Genomic DNA, 22,263 nt, shown 5'->3' with positions numbered 1-22,263 from the left:
GTGGGTCAAGGAACTATCAGCCCCCTACAGGCCAAAGTGGATGCTATCCAAAAGTGGCCTGTCCCAAAGTCAAAGAAACAGGTTCAATCCTTCTTAGGCTTGGCCGGTTATTACAGACGATTTGTACCGCACTACAGCCAAATCGCTGCCCCACTGACAGACCTAACCAAAAAGAAACAGCCAAATGCTGTTCAGTGGACCGGAAAGTGTCAGAAGGCCTTTAACAAGCTTAAAGCGACACTCATGTCTGACCCTGTACTAAGGGCCCCAGACTTTGACAAACCGTTCCTAGTAACCACAGATGCATCCGAGCGTGGTGTGGGAGCAGTTTTAATGCAGAAAGGACCTGATCAAGAATTCCACCCTGTAGTGTTTCTCAGCAAAAAACTGTCTGAGAGGGAAAGCAACTGGTCAGTCACTGAAAAAGAATGTTATGCCATTGTCTACGCTCTGGAAAAGCTACGCCCATATGTTTGGGGACGGCGTTTCCACCTGCAAACCGACCATGCTGCACTAAAGTGGCTTCACACCGTCAAAGAAACTAACAAAAAACTTCTTCGGTGGAGTTTAGCTCTCCAAGATTTTGATTTCGACATCCAACACATCTCAGGAGCTTCTAACAAAGTGGCTGATGCACTCTCCCGTGAAAGTTTCCCAGAATCAACTGGTTAAAATCGTCCTTGAGATGTGGAAAATATTGTTAGTCTTTATGTACTTGGTAGTATATTTAGAGATGCATGTGTCTTATTAACTCTGTTTTCCTAGAGCTCCAGGAAGAAATCCCAGCCAGTGTTTCACCCTAGCTGAGATTTGGGGGGCGTGTCATAAATATAAAGGGAAGGGTAAACCCCTTTGAAATCCCTCCTGGCCAGGGGAAAGCTCCTCTCACCTGTAAAGGGTTAAGAAGCTAAAGGTAACCTCGCTGGCACCTGACCAAAATGACCAATGAGGAGACAAGATACTTTCAAAAGCTGGGAGGAGGGAGAGAAACAAAGGGTTTGTGTGTCTGTCTGTATGCTGCGCTTGCCAGGGACAGAACAGGAATGGAGTCTTAGAACTTTTAGTAAGTAATCTAGCTAGGTATGTGTTAGATTATGATTTCTTTAAATGGCTGAGAAAAGAATTGTGCTGAATAGAATAACTATTTCTGTCTGTGTATCTTTTTTGTAACTTAAGGTTTTGCCTAGAGGGGTTCTCTATGTTTTTGAATCTAATTACCCTGTAAGATATATACCATCCTGATTTTACAGGGGGGATTTCTTTATTTCTATTTACTTCTATTTTTTATTAAAAGTCTTCTTGTAAAACACTGAATGCTTTTCCATTGTTCTCAGATCCAAGGGTTTGGGTTTGTGGTCACCTATGCAAATTGGTGAGGCTTTTTATCCAACATTTCCCAGGAAAGGGGGGGTGCAAGTGTTGGGAGGATTGTTCATTGTTCTTAAGATCCAAGGGTCTGGGTCTGTAGTCACCTAGGCAAATTGGTGAGGCTTTTTACCAAACCTTGTCCAGGAAGTGGGGTGCAAGGTTTTGGAAAGTATTTTGGGGGGAAGGACGCGTCCAAACAGCTCTTCCCCAGTAACCAGTATTAGTTTGGTGGTGGTAGCGGCCATTCCAAGGATAACGGGGGTAATATTTTGTACCTTGGGGAAGTTTTGACCTAAGCTGGTAAAGATAAGCTTAGGAGGGTTTTCATGCAGGTCCCCACATCTGTACCCTAGAGTTCAGAGTGGGGGAGGAACCTTGACAGGCTCCCTCGAGGTACAACCTAGCAAAGGGCCCTCTGGTGTTTCCCTGCCTTCATGCAATTCTAACCATCCAGCTAGACAACTCTTGTATTCCCCATGTGAAAAATGCAATTTCTGCCTGCAGGTGACACCTTCCTCACTCCATCTTTATGCAGAGGAAGGAGTTGTGACATCAGACAATGGCTGGCCCTGACTGAGAAGGTGGGGTACTTGGCCTCAGGGTTTGGAAGATTGCCTTCCATCCTCTCAGTCCAATTTGAAACAAAGCCATCAGACTTCTGTCCTTTTCTTTTTAACCCCCTTCTTCATTTTTATCCTGTCTTCTTGGTCCCTGCACTACAGAATCAGGCAGGAGAGAGCAGTAGTGAAGATTACTTTTTTCCAAAGTTAGGAGGAAAAGCAAACTGTAGAAAGACACTCCAGGCTTCAGGAGACTAATGGAACTCTCTGCCTCCTTGCTTCAGTAGATGTCACCATAAAACTGTCTATTACTTAAATCCATTGTCACAGGGTAAGAGGGGGAAAAAATGAGAAATTTTGTACTTGATCCTTTTTCTTTCTCTTAGCAGCATCTCTCTGAATTCATTACGAATGGGTAAATGCCCCCACCAGCTATGGAATTTGGAGGTGATCCAATATTGTTGCTACTGGATGCTTCAGGACTAAGCTCCACCCTCAAACTTGGCCAGGAGAAGAGTTCTTCCACAGTTGTAGAAACACTCCAGCCTTACCTTAGTGGTTTGGCAACTTGGTATAATGTATTAAATTAACCTTAACACAATATATGTCTAAGCCTCCCTTTAGAGAAAATTTTCAATTTATATTCTGTTCATTTACCAGACTACCAGGTTGGGTTGAATTCGGAGAGAAGGTGCTGACAGACATAAAATAAACTTATCAGGTATGAAAATTCTCATTTGGCTGCACAGCTTCTCTCCTCGTTCATTACTCAGGGAATGTAGTGATCAGTAAATACCAGATGTAGGAGGGAAAGGATAAGCAGAGTTTAATCATTATTGTACAGTAACAGGCAGGAATGGAAGTTCTCCCCATATAAAGCAAGAGTAGTATAAACTAAGAAATTATGTGGGAACCAACCCAGTAGCCCCTTCTTACCAAAGGATGCCTCTGCAGAGGAATGGAAACTTACTTTGCAAATCTTCCACAGAGGAGACTCAGACACTTTTCCCTCCGTGCCTAAAGGGACTGCAGTGAATTGTTTCCCAGATGCGTAGCATGCCAACTGGTGCAGAATTTTTACGTCTTGCCTGCAGCAACCTGGAGGCCGTCGGCCTTGGCATTTTGGACAGAATGAGATGAACAGGGTGCAGTTGGCATATGTACTCCATATGCTTGAAATATATCTTTAGAGCTCTAGTCCATTTATGCCACAACCTTCCAGGTGTTAGAACACAGTGATGGGAGAACTGTTTCCCAAGAATTGTGAAAAAGAGGAACTTACTTTGAAGAGAAAGATTTCTGGAGCTATAAGGATAACCCCTTCCTCAAGGCAGTGTGGTTCTTGTAGGGATGTGGGAACAAATTCTCAAACTTGCCTTTCAGAGGTAATGGGCACCAGAAAGACCAACCACAAGCTTGTCTAATTTGTCACTATGATTAAACTTGGCATCTGATACCCAAATGGAAGATCTGATGTGCCTGGCTATAAAATGTCACTATAGCTGGTACTCATGTTTCTACAGTGCCTGGTTACAGGACGCACACCAACCCGCCTGGAAAAACACTAGTGTAGCTGAGATCACCAGAGCTTTGAGATTATTATAATACTTGTATTACAATAAGCTATGAGAGGTTAGGGCCCCATTAGGCTGGGTATTAAACAAACACAGCTGCAGCTGCTGCCCCCAAAGAGCTTTGTTTCCCCTCACACTAGAAATGTTATTTTGACCAGATCAAGGAGTGAAATATCCTGGTTGAGTTCTGTCTGGATACCAAACTGTATGAGAGGTTAGCCACAGAATCATAGAAATATAAAGTTGGAAGGACCTCAAGAGGTTGTCAAGTCCAGCCCCCTGCCCTGAGGCAGGACCATGTAAACTTAGACCATCTCTAACAGGTGTTTGCCCAATCTGTTCTTAAAAGCCTCCAGTAACGGGGATTCCATACCCCTGCCTTGGAAGCCTACTCCAGAATTTCCAAGGGAGAATGGAGGATCCATGCTGACCTACACTTCTCTTCTGATACCCAGGCTGTTAGCTCTAAGTGTTCACAGTCTGAATGAAGGAATCTCTGCTTCAAGAGCTCTTATGTTTTCCGCAGGTACAATGTGGAGTCCTTGACTCTCTAGCAAGTGCAAAGTTCCTTCTGGGCCTTTGGACTAGGAGGAGGACCACAACTCTCCCTTTTCCTCTTTTCGTATCCTTTATGTACACTGTCTTGAAAAGCAGCAGATTCTTCTTTACCCAGGAATTATTTCCATTGGCATGGCATGTTTACTTTACATGTTTCAGAAAGGATATCAACACTCATGCCCAATCATAAGCCAATCTCAACCAGGAAGTAGGAGGAGACTTCCTCTGCAACTATCATAATTGCTCAATATATGGTTTCTTGCACCTTCTACTGATGCAGCTGGTACTAGTCACTGTCACAGACAGAACCTGATCCATATGTTTGTGGGTTTTTCTTCTTTTTGTTTTTAAAGATACACCCTGATAGAGGTGTTGAAATAAACTAAAAGGACATATACTGTGAGATTTTGGAAATTTGTTTTCCAAGTATGCTTGCTGCCACAGAGAATATGCAAAGGTCTAGAGTGAAAGTTGGGCTGGCTTTCAGCATGTTGTATGTACTTACCTTACCTCCCCACAAAGAGGCATTCAGCTGTGATCTGAGAATGACTCCTAATTTTACGTTGCATCAAGTGCATGATTCTATGTCCTCAGAAATAATTTTTGCAGGTGCATTTTGAGAAATTCCCTCAGGGGCCAAAGCGGATGCATGGCACTAGGAATCCCAACCATTGGAGATAATTGGCTACTGAGGATCCTCAGGAAATGTTTGATGTGATGAAATTTTGGATCTTTGCACATCTTTATCATTGTGGTAAAATTACAGCCAGAGCCATGTCTGTTTTGAGCCCTGGATGAGCAATTCTCTGCATTGTGATCAAAAGCTCCTCTGGATTTTGAAGAACTGGTGGCTATGAATCCTTTCCAGCAGCTGTTCATTTCAGAATGGGTCTTTTTCTCTTGACAGAGTACTGATTGGCATGTTGTCCGTGCATGGGTATAGGTGCATAACATGCAGCCTGTGCCTTGCTGTGACTACAACCAGCCACTTAAAGCTCTAGGTTATGAGGGTGGATCAGAAGGAAGAAACTTCCTGTACAGGAAATGTGAATGCTTGTACGCAAATGCTCTTTGTCTTTCCATAATGAGGATTTTGGTGGTTGGAAGACAGTTTTTCTAGGTTGCTTTGTAAGCTTCACTGCTCCAGATTTTTCTCTCTGTGAGGGTAATAGTCCCTTCTTGGATACCACTGGTGTTTGTAGCCAACAATAGATTGCTATGCTGGCTTCGACAGTGAGGGCTGAGGCCTCTTTGCAAGCCCAGCTACTAGTTTCTCTGATTTTCCCCTAATGGCTCCTCACCTGCAAGTTTGCACAAGATATCCATTTAGGATGAACAATGGCTATTTGTGGGTATAACATGGCTTCCTTGCAACCGCCAAGTTAGAACCATTGCTTGTCACAAATCACATCTTAACCAAGACAGAACCCAAGATGTCCCAATCCAAGCAAGGATCATTCCTTCAGACAATGAGTCACTTATTTGCCGCACAGTAGGCTTTCCTTACTAAATATATGAAAAACCTTTGGTTTGAAAGGCTATTGCTGAGGCTTTGAAATTGCTGTGCTGTGTGCCATCACTACTGTAGTTAGTCTATGAGGTCTTTTGGAAGAAAGTCCCCTTCAGATGGTGTGATTATGTCTTTCACTGGTACAGCTACTGCCGCACCTTTAGACTCCCAAAATGTATGAAATTTCTTTGTTTATGTACAAATGTGTTAGTTTAACATTTGGTTTAATCAGATGTCCCCATTTGGATCTTATGATGTCCTCAAAGGAGGCATCAATGGGAAACCATGTATCTAATAAAGCTTGAAAGGGAAGATGTTTTATTAGTATTAATGAGTTACTTGAAAGACACTGGTGTACTGTGCTGGAAAATTCCAGTAGGTGTTTGTTTTTTTGTGATGCATATGTGGTATTTCTTCTCCTGACTGTTTACAGGAGGACGGTAGTACAATGTTCACCCTGGCCTGGGGACCACATAACAGAGGAGGGTACTGATACACATACCTCAGTTGTGAAAATGTCTGTGGGAGCTGAAAGGCTGTCTGCCTGCTCCCCCAGGGTGGTTAGCACCCCGGTAAGTGCTGTAGGAGCAACCTAGTACCACTCAGGGCTTTCTTCAGTCAGTCAGGATCATCTGATCATGAGAAGGGAATTCTCACTTGCCTCCCTGTAATCCCATGAAGGTGCAGCTTTGTGGGGAGTGGAATTGGCAAGTGCCTCTGGTCTGGGCACAGACTGCCTGCTGCTCATAAGGCCTGTGTGCAGAGCCAGCCTTGAAGCAGGGGAGAGGTGGAGAAAGGGAGGCCCCTGTCCCTGGCAGAGCGAGGGCTGGCTGATGATCACAAGGCACAAATCCCATTCCACTGCTGCCTGACTCTTAGCCCGTCCCCAGCAGAGTGAGGGTCCCTGGGCTGGGAGCCAGCCAGGCACAATTCCCAGTAGGCTGCAGCCTGAAGCAGGGCTGTACAGTGGGGACAGGCTTCTTCACATGCCCAGACGTGCTGCAAGGGGGTGGGGAGCAGTGAGCATGGTACAGAGCCTTGTGAGATGGCATCTGCGTAAGAGAAAAGCCCCAGCAAACACACTCTCAGTGGGAGAAGGTAAAGGAGAAGGGGTTAAACTCCTGATTATCACTGCAACAATATTTATTATTGCCTTGCGAAGGACACATTTGCTTTTGCCTTTTGGGAATCTCCAGGGTTTGCAGCACTTACCCTGAGTGTCATGAAACTCCCCCAATTCGTAGTGGGAGGAAGGGGAGCTGGGTAGGAGCCCTGCTACTTTCCCCAAGGAGCGGAGGACCCTCTTCAGTATCTGGATCAGGGTTTTTCCACCTCCAGCCCAGCTCTTTTGTAGGACTTGCCCACTAAGCTGGCCAGATAGCTTTCTCTTTGTCCTTAGGTTCTTTTCCCAAAGCTCAGAAACCCCAAGTGGGCTTTTGTGCTTTGAAGTCATGACTTCACAGAGCAGGGTGGGGACCTAGCATGCCAGTCTGACTCCGAGCCCCTGGCCCTGGGAACAGGCAGGGCATATTTCACCCCTGGCAGAGCCTGTAAGTGCTCCCTCACATTAAATTTAAGCCAGGTGTTTGCAGGACAGCTCAGCCATGCCTGAGTGGGGCCAGAGGAGGCTGGCAGGAGGGTGCTGCAGTGACACATCCAGGTGGTTGAAACCTAATCTAGGGGTGGAGGAAACCGAAGAGGAAGACTAAGTCACCACTGCACAAAAATGAATAAAAATAAAAAGGTTTTCAAAGAAAATAGGAGAAACTGCACCACCAACTTGTTCCATCACCAGAAGCAGAATATCTGGTGGCCTAAACTGAAGGGTGGAGCTTAGTTCTGGAGGCTCCAGCAACAATAATGGACCACCTCCAGATTCCACAGGCGGCGGGCATTAACCCATGAGTAATCAATTCTGAGACAAGCTGTGCAACAAAAAAGAGTGATTTACCACAGAGATATCAATATTGCCAGAAGTCTTTTCTGGTGATGAGCAAAAACAATAAAATCCCAAGTACCCAGTTCTGAAGCCCACACAAGCTGATAATGTGACCCTAAGTTGGACTACAAGTTAACAATGCACCTCTAGCAAGAGGAGGACCACACGGGCTAAAGCATGAACAGCCAGTGCTCACTTGGAAAACTGCAGCAGTACCAGTAATCACAGAAAAAGTAGAGGACAAGAAGCCCCTTTGCCATCAAAATGTGTTGGCCTGTATCTCCTCCCTCCTTCTGTACCAAGAACCCTTCCCACTCTAGCATAGCCACCTACCTTGATTATTCTCCGAATGCTATCCCTGGAGAGACTAGCCAGACCCACTCACCCGTGAGATGCTACTACTTCATGCATGGCAGTTCTCCCATCTCTGAACTGCACAACCATCACCTGTTGCACAGTACACTGCTTTGTGGGTGCTCTTTAAGAGAGCCCTCTTGGTAGTGACCCCAATTTATTGCGATGGAGGTATGTAGATCATCCCTTTTCACCATCTTCGCAAGGGGTTTGCTGTTGATGCCCCCAGTCTATTCCTAAAGTCAAACTGGGTAAAGCTTTGAAGGAGCACGGTCTGGCCTCTGCTCTATCAATAGCTGCTGTATCTTTCTCTCCTCCCACCTTCCCTCTCACTCCAACCACTATAGAAGTTCCAGGTATGGGTCAATATAGCTATAAACTTCTCTCTTTCCTCCCATCCTCTCTCCTTACTTCACAGTCCACCAAAGGCAAATTTCAAAGATGGCCATCATCCCACTTCTCAAAATTTCACACTGACTTTCTCAATAAAAGTACATTTCTGCACATTTTGCTTCCAAAATGACCACTGTGGGGGTAAGTATAATTTCTGGAGCATAAGAATGATGTAAACAAACTCTTGGAAATCTCTGTGCAAATACTGCCATGTTTACAGAGCTCTATGTTAAGCCTACCTCCCTGTGCAGAAGATGTAAAGAAGCAAGTGTAAGATAAAGCCAGTTTTTACCTTCCAACAAAATTGCTGATTGTTTCACTTACCCTAAATGAGAATTCAAGGTTTTCTCCTCCCCATACTTCCATTCCTGTGTCATAAGAGCCAAGATAGTCAAAATATTTCTTGCTGACAGCAAACAATCCACCAGCCATGGTTGGAGACCTATGCAAGAGAAAAATCATTCTGCATTGGGTGTGGGGAAGGGGGAGGAATCTACACATACATCTACTATTTTCTTAATTGTTCTCTAGTTACAAAGCAACAATAGACAACACATCAGGTAAGTATCCTAGTGATATAATACTTAAGCATTAAGAATGGACTTGCAAAAAAAATTCTGGGAAAGTAAATATAACATTAAGATAAAGCAAGGTATATTTTAGTGTCACCACAGGACACAGTTGCTTTGTAATGAATGAAAATACATGCCTCTTGCCTTCAACAAAATAAGGGCTTAATCTTGCTCCCACTTAAGTCAACGACAAAACTCTCAGACTTCAATGGATTAAGCCCCTAAAGTGGGTATAACCCTTGAAAGGATATGCTCTCAAGTGTTTTTTTTAAATTTGTTGACAGTGCCTAACTAATGTAACTGGAGAGGCCAAAATGTGACATAAATAGCCATTTTGACAGATTCTGAGTCAAGAAGTCTGCCAAGGAAATCTAAGTCTGTTGTTTCCAGTGGAGCAATGCTATCTACATAGAATGTATATAATTTTGTCTATAAATTGTTTTCAGCTGTGGGAAGAGTTGGCCCTTTTAAAGCAGCAAATACATATATTGCTGTCAGGACTATATTCTTCTTGCACATAACAAATTTAATTAGGTTGTGATCACTACACCTAGGCTACTACTACATTTTTAGCGTAGTGATCAATTCACATTAATAAGTCAAAATGAGGTCAAACAGGCAACCCATTGCAGCAGCACGTTCTCTGCCCTGTAGCTGCATGCTGTTCCGGTGGAGCAAGGTGAGGCAGAAAAGACAGAAGAACCTCCACCAGCAGCCAACTCTCCTGCCTCACTCCAGCACTTGTCCCCCCACAAACAGAAGCCAGTTCCCCCACCCAACACTATTGCTTCCTCAGCTAACTATATACCCTTATCCAAGTTCCATAATCCCCAGAGCCTTGTATTATCTCTTAGCAGCAGCCCCATAAGCCCAAACATTTCCTACTCAGTACCCCAAAACTACCCATTTTTTACCACGATAAAAAATAATCTTACAAACTTTTGTGGCCAAAGGATCTTGTGACTTAGTGAGCTGTGGAATACGTATGTTTAAACTATTTTTGGGGGTTGTGAACCAAAATATGTTGAGAAGTACTGCACTACTGTCTTAGTTTCTCCGTCTTTAAAAAATAATGGTCTCATCTCTCAGAGGAGATAAATTCTTTAATGTTTGTGAGGCACTCAGATATTCTGGTGACAAGAGCCCTAAAAAGCCTAGGAAGAAATGAATAATTCTGTATTTGATGAAGGCTTTGGAGGATAGGTTGTAAATAAAGGCAGGGGCCTCTAATTAAATGCTGAGGATACAAATACTGTTCCTGGAGCATAGTATCCACTGCTGAACTGGAGACGCCTCCAAGGTGGAGGGCAGCAGCCACCCAGCAACACGCAGGATGTTATACAACTGCAGGGATCAGTGGCCATTTAGTACAATCACACTGGGCAAACCCTATCTCTTCCAAAAAATGCATCATGAGCTCAAATTGAAGATATGTTTGTTGTATGGGATGTTTGTTTAAAGTCTTATCTAAAACTTCCACACAGAATTCTGTGGGCCAGATCCTCAGCTGGTGTAAAACACTGTAGCTAACTGAAGTTTGTGGAGCTATGCTAGTTTACATCAACTGAGGATCTGGTCCAATTTAGCTTGAGAATAAAGGGAGAACCATCACTATCTAGATTTGAACCTGTAGATACAGCCTGATCTTGCAGAATTACTTCTTTCCATATGAGCTGACGTAGCCTTCCTCAAGAAAAGCCTTCTCCAGTAGCTCCATGTTCGTTGGCCTATGCTAACCACATACAATTAATCATTTATTTCTGCCAACACTCCCCAGCTTTACTTAATAGATTATCGTAACCTCTTCCTCTTACATCTTCCGTTGCCTGTGATACATTTCATACATAGTGTCATTACTCCTCACTGCTTTTGCTGTCTCCTCCTAAGGACAGTATCCTTCCCATTTTAGCTTCTCATTTAGGACCCATTATTACAACCCTTATGTATACCTATGTGAGTATGTCCCATTTACTTAAATGAGACTACTTGATGGAGTAAGGACTCACTAATGAATAGTTGCACTCATCAGCCCGTAGGCCCTGATTCTGCCACCATCATTCATGTGGAGTCGTAGCTACTCTGAGTAAACCCACCAGTGTTAATAGGCAAGGCCTAAAAAATGTATACGAAACCTACTAGCCCAAGGACCAAGACTGCTTGTCAGGCCATAATACACCAGTGCCCTAAGCAGCATGCACCCTCTTGCTCTGTCTCCTCCAGAGCTGTGTCTCTGAAAACACAGAAAGACATCACTGCATTGGTTTACATGTTTCATATTGGGATTTTTTTTTAATTTTATTTTAAATATCATCAAAAGCTGAGATTCTGAACAAACTGATGACACTCACACAGGAAATATTCCTACTCACTCTTGATTAATGGATTTTTCCAGCTCTCTTAATAGGACAATAAGCTGCTAATATATGAATTAGGCTGCCTGTTTCAGTACTATCAAACCTTATGATTTCATTTTAACTATTGCCTCTTGCCTGTTTGCCAAGCTTCTTATTTGTGTGCATAAATCGTCACTTGCTATTCTCTCCAAGTCTCCTTTCCTTATCTTTTTCAAGTGTTCTTCTGGTATTCCATTAGATTTAGCATTAAACCTATTTTATATGGCAAGAAAGGCTTCCTGAGTAAAAGCATTCATGACAATTTACATAGCAAAGGTAATGCAGATTTCTTTTTTAAAAGCAAAATTTTGCCAAAAGCATGGTGACTGGAACTACATTAAAAAAAGAAAGAACAATTTTTTTAAAACTCTATATTTTCAGTTTCAGTGTTGAATGCTAAGTGCTCAGTTATACAAATTATTTTATTTACCTTCAGCTGAAGTTAAAATTTGTAAATTTTATAAAATTTGACATTTAAAATGAAGATACATCAAAATAATATTCACCTGATTACATCAGTTTTGGATCTTCTTTTTTTTTGCTCCCTCTCTGGGATAACATGCCAAGTGAAGACCAGTCTCCAGTCAAACCCTCCAATCTGTGGTTCCCCAGCATTTCCCAAGTACTCGAATGTATTCCATTCAATCACATCAATCACAGGACACACAACTGCTGACTCATCTTCCCCAATTCTAAATTATTTTAGAAAGAAAAAAAGTTATTTTTGTTGATACTAGCAGAAACTAGAAATGGCAGGTATAAAGAAAGGGTTTATTAATACAAAAGTAAAGTTTTTACTCCCATTTTACATATATTGGGATACAAGTAATGAACAGTTACTTACCGTAGGTGTGGTTCTTTGAGATATTGTAGTCAGTGTGGATCCCACTGTAGGTGCACCTGTGCCTCATGCACACAAGACCAGAGGTTTTTTTGTTAACCGTGTCCATCGGGGCTGCACTTGGGCCCTGTGTCTCCTAGTGCTTCTATATATAGTGCCCTACCAAATTCACGGTCCATTATGGTCAATCTCATGGCCAGAGGATTTGAAAACTGGTAAATTTCACACAGTGTTGTAACTGTGGGGGTCCCAACCCAAAAGGGGATTGTGCGGGGTCACAAACCTGTTGTGGGAGGGGGTCCACAGGATTGCCACCCTCACTTCTGTGCTGCCTTCAGAGCTGGACTCCTGCTTCCGGCAGCTGCAGGAGGTTTCCGGAGGTGGGTCTGAGCTCCCCACGCCCAAGAGCGGCTGTGCAGCGTATGGACAAGTCCTGTTCCTCCCCTGCCCAACTGGAGCTAGGAGCCCCCTGGCTGGGGCACTCCTTGAAGCAGCGCAGCAGGGGAATCAGATTTCATGGGAAAGGGCTTATTTCATGGTCCATGATGCGTTTATCATGGCTGTGAAACTGGTAGGGCCCTATGTATATGAGAGCATAAAAGGCAGGGTGGCTCCCTCAGTTCCCTCACAACCCAAAGCCCGTGTCACCGAAGATTCCTAAAAGCAGGAATGGAGGGTGTTCTGTGTGACCCACACAGACTACAACATCACAAGAAAAATAGTTACTGTAGGGTACCTGTTGCTTCCTTGAATATGTGCCAGTGGGCACAATCCCTCTGTAGGTGACAGACAAGCTGTATCCTCCCTGAATTGTGGAAGTGAGGGATTTCCGCTGTATCTGTCAACAAGTGACTGAAGCACTACTCTCCTGAATTTGGCATCCAACCTGGCTGCCATGTCAAGCGCAGAATGTCTACCAAAAGTTAGTGGCTTGCTTCACTTAGCTGCTTTGCAGACCTCAGAGATGGTACAAAGGGCTGGCATTTGGGGTACAGCAAGCAGGGCAATTGCCTAGGACCGCACACCACAGGGGGCCCCATGCAGTGGGGCTTGGGCTTCAGAAACGTTGCAGAAATCCAATGTGTGAGCAGATAAAGAAGGCAGGGTAGGAGCCCAGTGCTTAGCTTCTGCCCTGGGCTCCAGCGAGTCTAACACCATTCACATCCCTGAAGGAGAGTGCCTTGATGTTCAGTGAGAGAGCCTGACCATTATAGCAGATTTTTATTCTCTGAGGTGAGACAGCTTGGTCTGTCGATGTGTCCCATTTCTTCAGGCCAGGGTCAAATCTAAAGGGTGCATCACTGGAGCTGGGGTTGGTGCTGAAGGAGTTGCTGCATTGTAGGTTGCTGCTTCTCCCCAGGCCTTGATACCCTGCATGGCTTGGTGGATTCCTCTCCGGAGACTTAGCAGTGTTTGTCCTTATGGGAGGACACTGCACTCCTTCTTGAGCTTCTGCCTCCATGTTTGGAGTGGCCCTCTCAGGACCTGACTTCAGCTGCTACTGAGACCTGCTGGATCTTTCCTCAGCATCATCTTCTCCATGCTAGTCTTAGGCATCACCTGCTTGCTCAGTGTGGTGCTGGATCATGCTGGCTTGTCCACCAGCAGGATTCCAGAGCTCATTTCCTTAGGGTCTGAGGAGACCTTCATGGACTGTGCCAGCAGATGGTGATTAAGCCTTGTGTTTCGTGACTTACGCATTCTAGCAGAGGAAGACAAGCACACCAAGCATCTTCTCTGAATGTGCAATTCCCCCAGGCAAATAGAGACACCTACTGTGCCCATCCTTCAGAGGGATTAGTCCATCGCTGGATGCACAGGGTTTGAAGCCTGAAGATTTTGAGTCTGCCATGAGAAGGAGCTCTGTACAAAGATGTATGTATGGGAGGCAGAGTCTGAATAATAGACTTGAGTCCTAATGGGTTGCATCAGTTCATGGTGGTCCAATACAGTAGATCAGAAGTGGCTCCAAAAACTTTAGAAAGTTTTGAAGTTTAGCCTGAGTGAAGAACTAGCAGGCAGAACAGAGGGATGAAGCCACCCAGCCCTTTATATGGACACATAGAATCATAGAATCATAGAATATCAGGGTTGGAAGGGACCCCAGAAGGTCACCTAGTCCAACCCCCTGCTCAAAGCAGGACCAATTCCCAGCTCATATGGGAGTATGAGGAAGCACAGGATGCATGCACAGCCCTGATGGACACTGCTTATCAAAACAGCTCTGTTTTCATGTACATGATGAGAGGCATGTGCACTTACAGTGGGATCCACACATAACTTGAAGAAACACTGAACATTTTTCCATCCAATCATAGAAATATTTTGCTGTATATTTAAAAAAAAAAAAGGTACCTGTCACACAGGTGTAATTACAAAGGAAAGCACATAAACAAACAAACAAACAAAAAATAAAAAAAATCTGCTTTTTCTGCAAACTAAGACTGAACCAGATCACCCAAAGTATATTCAGTACACAAGTAAGAAACAGTTAATTTATGTTCCATCCTCAACAAAAGGGATCCAGATTCTGAGATCACCCGAATAGGCTGATTTGTATAGAGCTGTATGGAAGGCAATTCACTACATTTTCAGTAAAGAAAATCAGACTATTCATCCAAAGTCCTTCCTAAGACTGCCACCTTCTGGCCTACCTAAACTACTTACAGAATACCTCTTCCTAGGTCAGGTTATTTCTTCAATCGCTTGGTATTAAAATCCTGATTCTTTTAATCACCTTTTCTTGCTGTTTCCCATTTAATCTGGTACAATTAATCTAATATATCTGGAATTTACCATACATGGTCCTGTCCCAGAGGTTAAATTTAGGGGAAACAAATCAGACAGGTTGTTTGTAACGGGTCAATTAAAAAAAATATCAGTGAGTTTGTGGGAAGCCGTCAAACATGCCTAAGGAATTTAGGAGCTTGTTTCCATTGAAAATCAATGTGATGCATGCTCCCACACCCCTTCGGGTAAGGCAATTTTGGAAATATCACTTGTGTTTTTTGTAAAGTTGTACTTTTTGGCCCCTTCTTCAAAGTCCACTGTACTCAATGGGAGTCTTTCTAGTGACTTTAAATGGGTGAGGATCATGTCCTTTAGCCTCAGCAAGAGCTGGTGCCTTTGGGAAGGGTTAAATATAGTCTCCTATCTTCAATACAACCTTCGTAAAGTCTGTTGCAGGCATTGTAAATATTTGCAAGTGTAGCTCTGGCATTAGAAGGGGTCTGGATGTGGCTTTGAGAGCAGAAAGAAGAAAAAAGGTATGGCATTGTTTACAGACCCTGAGAGAAGCTAACCTCTGCTGTGGGCACATCTATGGCTCCATTCGCATTAGGAAAAATGTATTAAAAAAGGTAGATTGTGTAGTATATGGATGCAGCTGCAATAGTATTACAAATGGTTTAATGTAATGTAGATGCGGTATTCCATGATTTGTTCTGTTAAATGAAGGCTTGGATTCTGCATCATTCTGTGATGGAAGTGGCATATGTGTCAAATGACAGCTGTAAATCAAAGCATCACTGAGTATACAGGACTCAAATCATCATGGGTACACACAACCTTAATTCAGTCCCTTTGGAAACTCTTCTGCATAGTGCCTGACCCAGCCCTTTTTATTCCATATGTATATGGAAAGATAGATTGCTTGAAAACTAGGAAGGCAAGGTCTTCTTTGCCCTTATTTCCAACTCGCTTATGTGTATCTTGCACTGAGATTAGTGAACCTCTGTCTAGAACTGAATATCTCTAGAACTGTTCCTTGGTCCCTTACCAGGCTGACAATGTGGTCACCAACAGAGCTGTGAAAATAAATTATTTTTTGATTCATTGGCAGGTCCAAACAATTGGAAAAAAAATTATTTGAGGTTGGACACTTCTAGACTTTTCTATTAATAGCAAAGGGTTAGATTCACAAGGCAACTTCAATGCCAGTAGCATTCACAGAATGGAGGAGGAGAAGTCACAGTGGTAGTGCTCCCTCCTATATTTCATAGCCTAGTGGTTAGGGCACTCACCTGGGATGTGGGAGACCCAGGTTTGATTCCCTGATCTGGAGCAGGGACTTGAGCCCAGTCTGTCCCTCCCAGGTGAATGCCCTAATCCTTGGTCTATAGCAATGGTGGGCAACCTGCGGCCTGTCAGGGTAATCCATTGGCGGGCCGCCAGACAATTTGTTTACATTTGCACAGTCGCCTGCAGCTCCCAGTGACTGAGGTTCGCTATTCCTGGCCAATGGGAGCTGAGGGAAGCAGCGCGGGACACAGGGGCATGCTGGCTGCCGCTTCCCACAGCTCCCATTGGCTGGGAGTGGTGAACTGCAGCCACTGGGAGCTGCGGGTGGCCATGCAAATGTAAACAAACTGTCTGTTGGCCCGCCAGTGGATTATCCTGATAGGCCATGTGCGGCCTGAGGGCCCCAGGTTGCCCACCACTGCTCTATAGTGTGCAAGAGGTAACACCACTGCCAGCTCCTCCAATTTGTGAATGCAAGTCCCCTTGTAAATCTACCCTGAAAGGCTGAAACTGTTCACTGTGAAAACATTGAAACTCACCATTTTGACATTTCTGAATTTTATCCCCTTTTTTCCCCAACAGAAATAAGCTGCCAAAATTGACACAAATTTGCAATATGTTTGGCCAACCCGAATATGCATTTTTCAGTGAAAAAAGCTGTGGCCAAAAAACGTTACCCAGTTCTAATCACAAACACCAAATTAGGTGAAAAGTTTGGGGTTCCACATAAAACGTTGTTCCCTCTTCCTGGCAACAATCCTTCATTCCTTTAGGAAGAAGGAAATTGGATCTTCGCACCTCTAATTCCACTAAGCTATTAATCTGTTCTTGAGTGAAACAAAATTTGCTGTTAAATAAATTGAATATTTACCATTCTCTTGCACTTCAAATAGCAAATACTTGAATTCTCTCAGAAATCACATTGTGGCAACTATTGGTTAACGATGATATTTTCAATACCTCTACAAAACACAGGAATTTAACAGATGACTCTTTTTTCTCAAGTTTATAATAAAAAAACACGCACATTTGGTATAACTTTACCTTTCCAGTAATGGTTCAAGCCACCCTTCATGACACTCACAGTGGCAATCAAGAAATGTCAAAACATCTCCTTTCGCAAGAGAAGCTCCCAGAAGTCGAGCTCGAACCAGTCCCTCTCTTTTATTTGCGCGAATAAGACGTACCTTGCGTAAACCAGCCACATAGTTTTCCAAAGGTTTCTTTAAATGGTCTGTTACAAAGAAGTTGAACAGATCATTGTAAAATTATTGTACATAGTAGGTTATAAAAATAGTATTTAAAGCACTGTTGTAATACACTGATAACAGTGCTGTGCGATTTGGCCTGTAGCCCTTCTCCCAATCCTGGCATGTCCCCTATACCTGGACAGGGCAAGGGAACCGGCGATATAAAACTAGGGTGCACAAAAATCATGATATCTTGTTAAAAATAAATTTTATTTAAATTACATGTTGCTAGTTCTTAGCTTTCTTCCTTTCTAACAGCCTTTAATTGCTAACTTGGATGATTTATGCTTGTTTCTTTAAATTAGTTTTCTAATTGTTAGCAGCATTTTCAATTTTATATAGATTTTTTTACTAAGAAGTTTCACACTTAAAATGGCCATTTATGCTTTAAAAAATAAGTTATGGGCCCAATACAGTAACATCCTTATTGTGAGACCACCACAAACTCCAATACAAAATTGATAAACAAATAGCCCATATTACATTTGCAACCAACACCTTCCAACATATTGAACTTCCACAAGTCAAGAAAACTGAAATGCTTTGCCTGTGCTGTTCTCCTTCATTAGGGTTTGCAGTCTGAAGTCAGGATGTTTGCTCTTAAATCACACAGTGCTTTTGAAAATACCACTTTTTAGGAGCCTAATCCTATTTTGAACATTTTGGCCTGTGTGTACAAAAAATTCACAATAACTTTGTTCATGTATTGAAAGTTTAAACAGCTTTTCTTTATTAACTCTGAAACAATTTTCTTTTGAAGTGACAAAGATTTTATGCCACTAATAGTAATGTTTTTTAATAAAATACAATTTAGATCCTGATGCTGCGAAGTTAGCACTTGCTTAACTTATGGACAAGCTGTCCGACTGAAATCAAGGGGGAATACTCACGTGAGTACCTATTGAAGCGTTTGGAGGGTGAGGGCCTTAATTTTCAATATTTTTGGTTTTTACAAAGCCTCAACTTGATCTAAAATCAATTATTTAAAACCAACCAGCCAACCAAAACCACCAAATGATTGAAATTATTATTTAAAATTGTTCCATCTTGTGTTAGAGCAGCTGTACCAGTTTTACACCAGTCAAAGATTTCTCTATGTCTTGGGAAAGGCTCAGCTGCAAGTTTGAGGGAGCTGGTTGCACTGCTCCCATGGTGCAAAGGGGACTTTGACAGGACCAAAGATCCTGACCCCAATTGACCCCAATTGAAAGGTGTACGTGTGTAGTTGGTATATACCATTTTTTGAAAAATGCACTCTTTTCAAGTGTGGTTCTACTCTGAAGAGTGCCTATTTAAAAAAAGGTACCCAACATATCTACTCCAGGTGAGACTGAGTTCTTCAGGTCACAGACTACGTCTTTTTATGGAGTATACATTTTGCCTAGCACAATAAGGCCCCAATAATCTGGGGGATGTCCAGGCACTATTGTAAAGAAATGCTCAGAGAATATACATCTCATTTGCACCTAAAAGTTTATGTTGAGAGAATTCTGAGACAACGTAAATTCATTTTAAGTAGCCTTATAAGAGCAAGGCGAAAACATTTATTTGGAGAGGCAAGAAAAGATATTATTTTAGAAAAGAAGGAGGGTGTGCACTAAAAAATCTTTACTCTGCAATGCTGAGGGTTGGAAATGTCTTTACAACTATAACCTTCAGGTGTAAATTAAATGTGCCCAGGGGCTGCTGTTTTTGCCATGTAAAAGAGGAGCTCTGTATAAAACACTAAAGCAGGCACAGACCAGAACTCAATGTAGAAAACACTCAGAATTACCCGGGGTGATCCTGAGCTGCTGAGCACTCTGAGTGACTTGCTTCTGATAGCAGGTTTTTGAACTGCGAAAACAAAATTCATGTGGTATACAGCGGAGCTCTCCAATTGTTCATGGGGTTGTGTTGGGAGGTCTTGATCAAGAAGCTGAAAGTCGTTTCAGGCAGACTAATCTGCATAAAAATCCAGGCTCCCTCCCTGATGTTCATTTGGAATGAGTTGAAAGATGCAATCCACTGCAATATCAAGATTATCAGTTGAAACTGTAAAAATGCAATTACACTTTTATTCCAGTGTTTGTGTGCAATATGCCTGACTAGGTACAATGCCTGTGTGTCATCAGGACACTATAACCAGTAAATGGTTACTGCTCCATACATATTCAAAGTGGACTTTCTGGGTTTTTCAGAGAGATGACAAACAAAAATCAGAGCAGGCATTTTGGAAAACCCCACTAAAAAGGCATAATTCCTGTACACACTCTTAGCAGTCCCTTAAATAATTTTAGCTGCTGAAAATGCGATCTGGAAGTGAATGGACTTGGAGATATGCTTTTCTTTTAAAAAAAAGTACAATAGCAGAATCGTCCCATTTGCATGTATAATAGTACAATATTTCAGTAATCAGTCTTCTATCTGTAAACATTTTGGTGAAAGTTTAGGAAGGGGCTGAAAAGCAGACCAATTTATCTGTGAAAAGGAGACTGTCCTAAAAAAGAATATTAGGTTTGTATTGATTTAATCATTTTGCTCCAACAGTGAGATAGGCTTAATTTTAAATCTCCACCCCTCTGCCCCGTCCCTTTCCCCCTCTGCTCCTGTTGCCATGTCCTGTCTCTGTCCCTCTCACACAGCTCCTGTTCCTGTCCCCCTCTTTGCCTCTCCTTTACATTTGAATCAGTTAGCTTCTTCCTCCTCCTCTTCCACATTGCCTGGCTGCTGGGGAGCCCACTGAGAGTCCAGAAAAGAGTCTCCTGGCTCTCACTTCTACTGCCTGGCCACATGACAGCTAGGAGGATCAATTGCAGGAGAATTCTTGCTCAGGCTCTGCATCCCTGGGATGGAGTATGCTCAAATGCTCCATGAGAATGGACTATCACAGTCAGTTCAGCAATTAGGAGCAGGGGTTCTGGAACAATTTTTATATTGCGGTGCTAAGAGCCATTGAACCAAACTGTAAACCATGTGTATAATGGAAATCACTTCAAGCCAGCACCCCCAGTACCCCTAGTTCCAGCACCTATGATTAGGAGCTGTGCGGTGACTGATCATGCAGGGAACCATTCCCTGAAGTACATATTTATATTTTCCAATCTTTATGTTGCATTAGTGTGGTCATTTAAGATATTTACAGTATTTTTATTACACATTCAAAAATAAATACCAGTAAGTTGTGGACAATAGCTTACTATATTGCATATGTTGAAACATAAAATGTATATTTCAAAATATATACATTTAAAGTAGTTTTTTAAAAGTTGTTTTAAGATACACAAACTGTGATAGATATCCTTTTTTATTAAGTACATCACAATTAAAAAAATCGTTGAGTAATACTTCTGAATCTAGATGCGCTAATATAATAGAAAAATATTCAGAAATAAGTTGTGGCAGAAAAGAGCAGAACTTTGTAGAAACTGAAAAGACCAGTGGCTTAAATGCATCACTCATTTGTGTATAAAATTTTACATCCATTCTACAATCCTTCACTGTACGCCATATCAATTAACAGTGCAGGGAAATGAAGTAGAGGTTTTAAAAAAGGGAAAAGTAAGAATTTCGAACAAGTTATGTTAGTAGAAGAATGTTCTTGATAATTAATTTTTCAGAATTTTCCATACTTCCCCCCTCATGTGGACTTTGGACAGAAGTATTGCCATCCACTATCTTCCTTGTACTCTACAAATATAACCCTTACTTTTAATAAACTATTCCACAGGAGTATGAAAAATATACCTAATTCTTCCACATACATTCGAAGTGATATTTTAGAATGAAAGAACTGTAAACATGCATTATATATATATTAGCAATATCTCTCAAAATCCTGAAAGCTTTTAAAAGATAAGTAGCAATTAAAAAAAAAAGATATCCCCGATCAGTAAGCCATTTCTTTCATATAACAATATTTGCAAATAGCCAGAGTATAAGGATCTTACATTATGAGTGGCAAACAAAACTACACCAAATATTTTTATGACACATATTTCTAGCTGCTATCTATCTTACCTGGGTCCCCACTACTGTAGCATGTGAGTGCCTCACAATCTTCAATGTCTTTATCCTCATAACTACTTTGTGAGGTACAGATGGGGAACTGAGGCCTACAGAGATTAAAGGGACTTGCCCACAGTCACATAGGAAGCCTGCAGTGGACCAGGGAATTGAATCCAGATCTCTGAAGTCTCAAATTAGCACTATAGACATTAGACTGTTCCTCCTCTCAACTTGCTGAACAAGACACTGAATTTGACAGCCCACCAGCATGGCAAAGTAAAATCGATTTCAAGCTACAGCATGGCTAAACAGAACAACTGCAAAATGTTAGTGAGCCGTTACCATATTAGTATACTTTCTTCTCCTGCAGACTTTTACTTCACCCACCTTGTATGTCTGAGAAGAGTACAGTTATTTATACAATGAAATACCTACCTTTGTCACTATAATCATCCACCAGGATAACTTCTTCCAGCAGAATATCTGGGGATGTCTCAAGAACACTATGAACTGTTCGCAGAAGTGTTGACCAAGCCTCATTATAAAAAGCTATTACAACTGAGGTTTTTGGCAGGTTATGATAATCGTATTTCTTCTCTTTGCACCTGTAAATAAGGGGACCCAAATTAGTAAAAGTGTGAAATTATCTGTAAATTTTCAGAAAACAGTTTTAAAATGAAGACTGCATATAGTGCTTACTAATTTTTTTTTTAGCAAGAACACATCAAAGATATAAAGGAACAATGAGGGAGGTCATGTAATGTGCTTAGTGAGGTAGCTATTATTCAGGGGGAGTGTAACTTCTTCAGTTTTACATTTATATTTCGAAAATATCCAAACATCTAAAAAGACATGGGAAGATGTCTCTGGCTCATTCACATGCAATCTTTGTCCCATCAGAAGACGACTTCACATTAAAGAAGAATGCTTCAATGGGGAAAATG

General features: G+C 42.2%; 1 protein-coding gene across 3 annotated transcripts in view; it reads right to left on the bottom strand.

The window, feature by feature from the left end:
- Positions 1 to 22,263, bottom strand: part of GALNT12 (polypeptide N-acetylgalactosaminyltransferase 12) — a 100,807-nt gene that overhangs the window by 49,721 nt on the left and 28,823 nt on the right. For all 3 annotated transcript variants that reach the window (XM_084621204.1, XM_084621205.1, XM_084621203.1), the window contains 4 exons: positions 21,755 to 21,924; positions 17,127 to 17,316; positions 11,728 to 11,913; positions 8,581 to 8,698 (listed from right to left, as the gene is read on the bottom strand). In XM_084621204.1, the coding sequence (XP_084477330.1) occupies positions 8,581 to 8,698; positions 11,728 to 11,913; positions 17,127 to 17,316; positions 21,755 to 21,924 (664 nt within the window). The remainder of the gene's footprint in view (positions 1 to 8,580; positions 8,699 to 11,727; positions 11,914 to 17,126; positions 17,317 to 21,754; positions 21,925 to 22,263) is intronic.

Source organism: Lepidochelys olivacea (genome assembly GCF_965140295.1).
Source record: "Lepidochelys olivacea isolate rLepOli2 genome assembly, chromosome: 2".
NCBI classification, from domain to species: domain Eukaryota; kingdom Metazoa; phylum Chordata; order Testudines; family Cheloniidae; genus Lepidochelys; species Lepidochelys olivacea.
The sequence above is the reverse complement of the archived record's forward strand: the minus strand, read 5'-3'. Positions and strand labels throughout refer to the sequence as shown.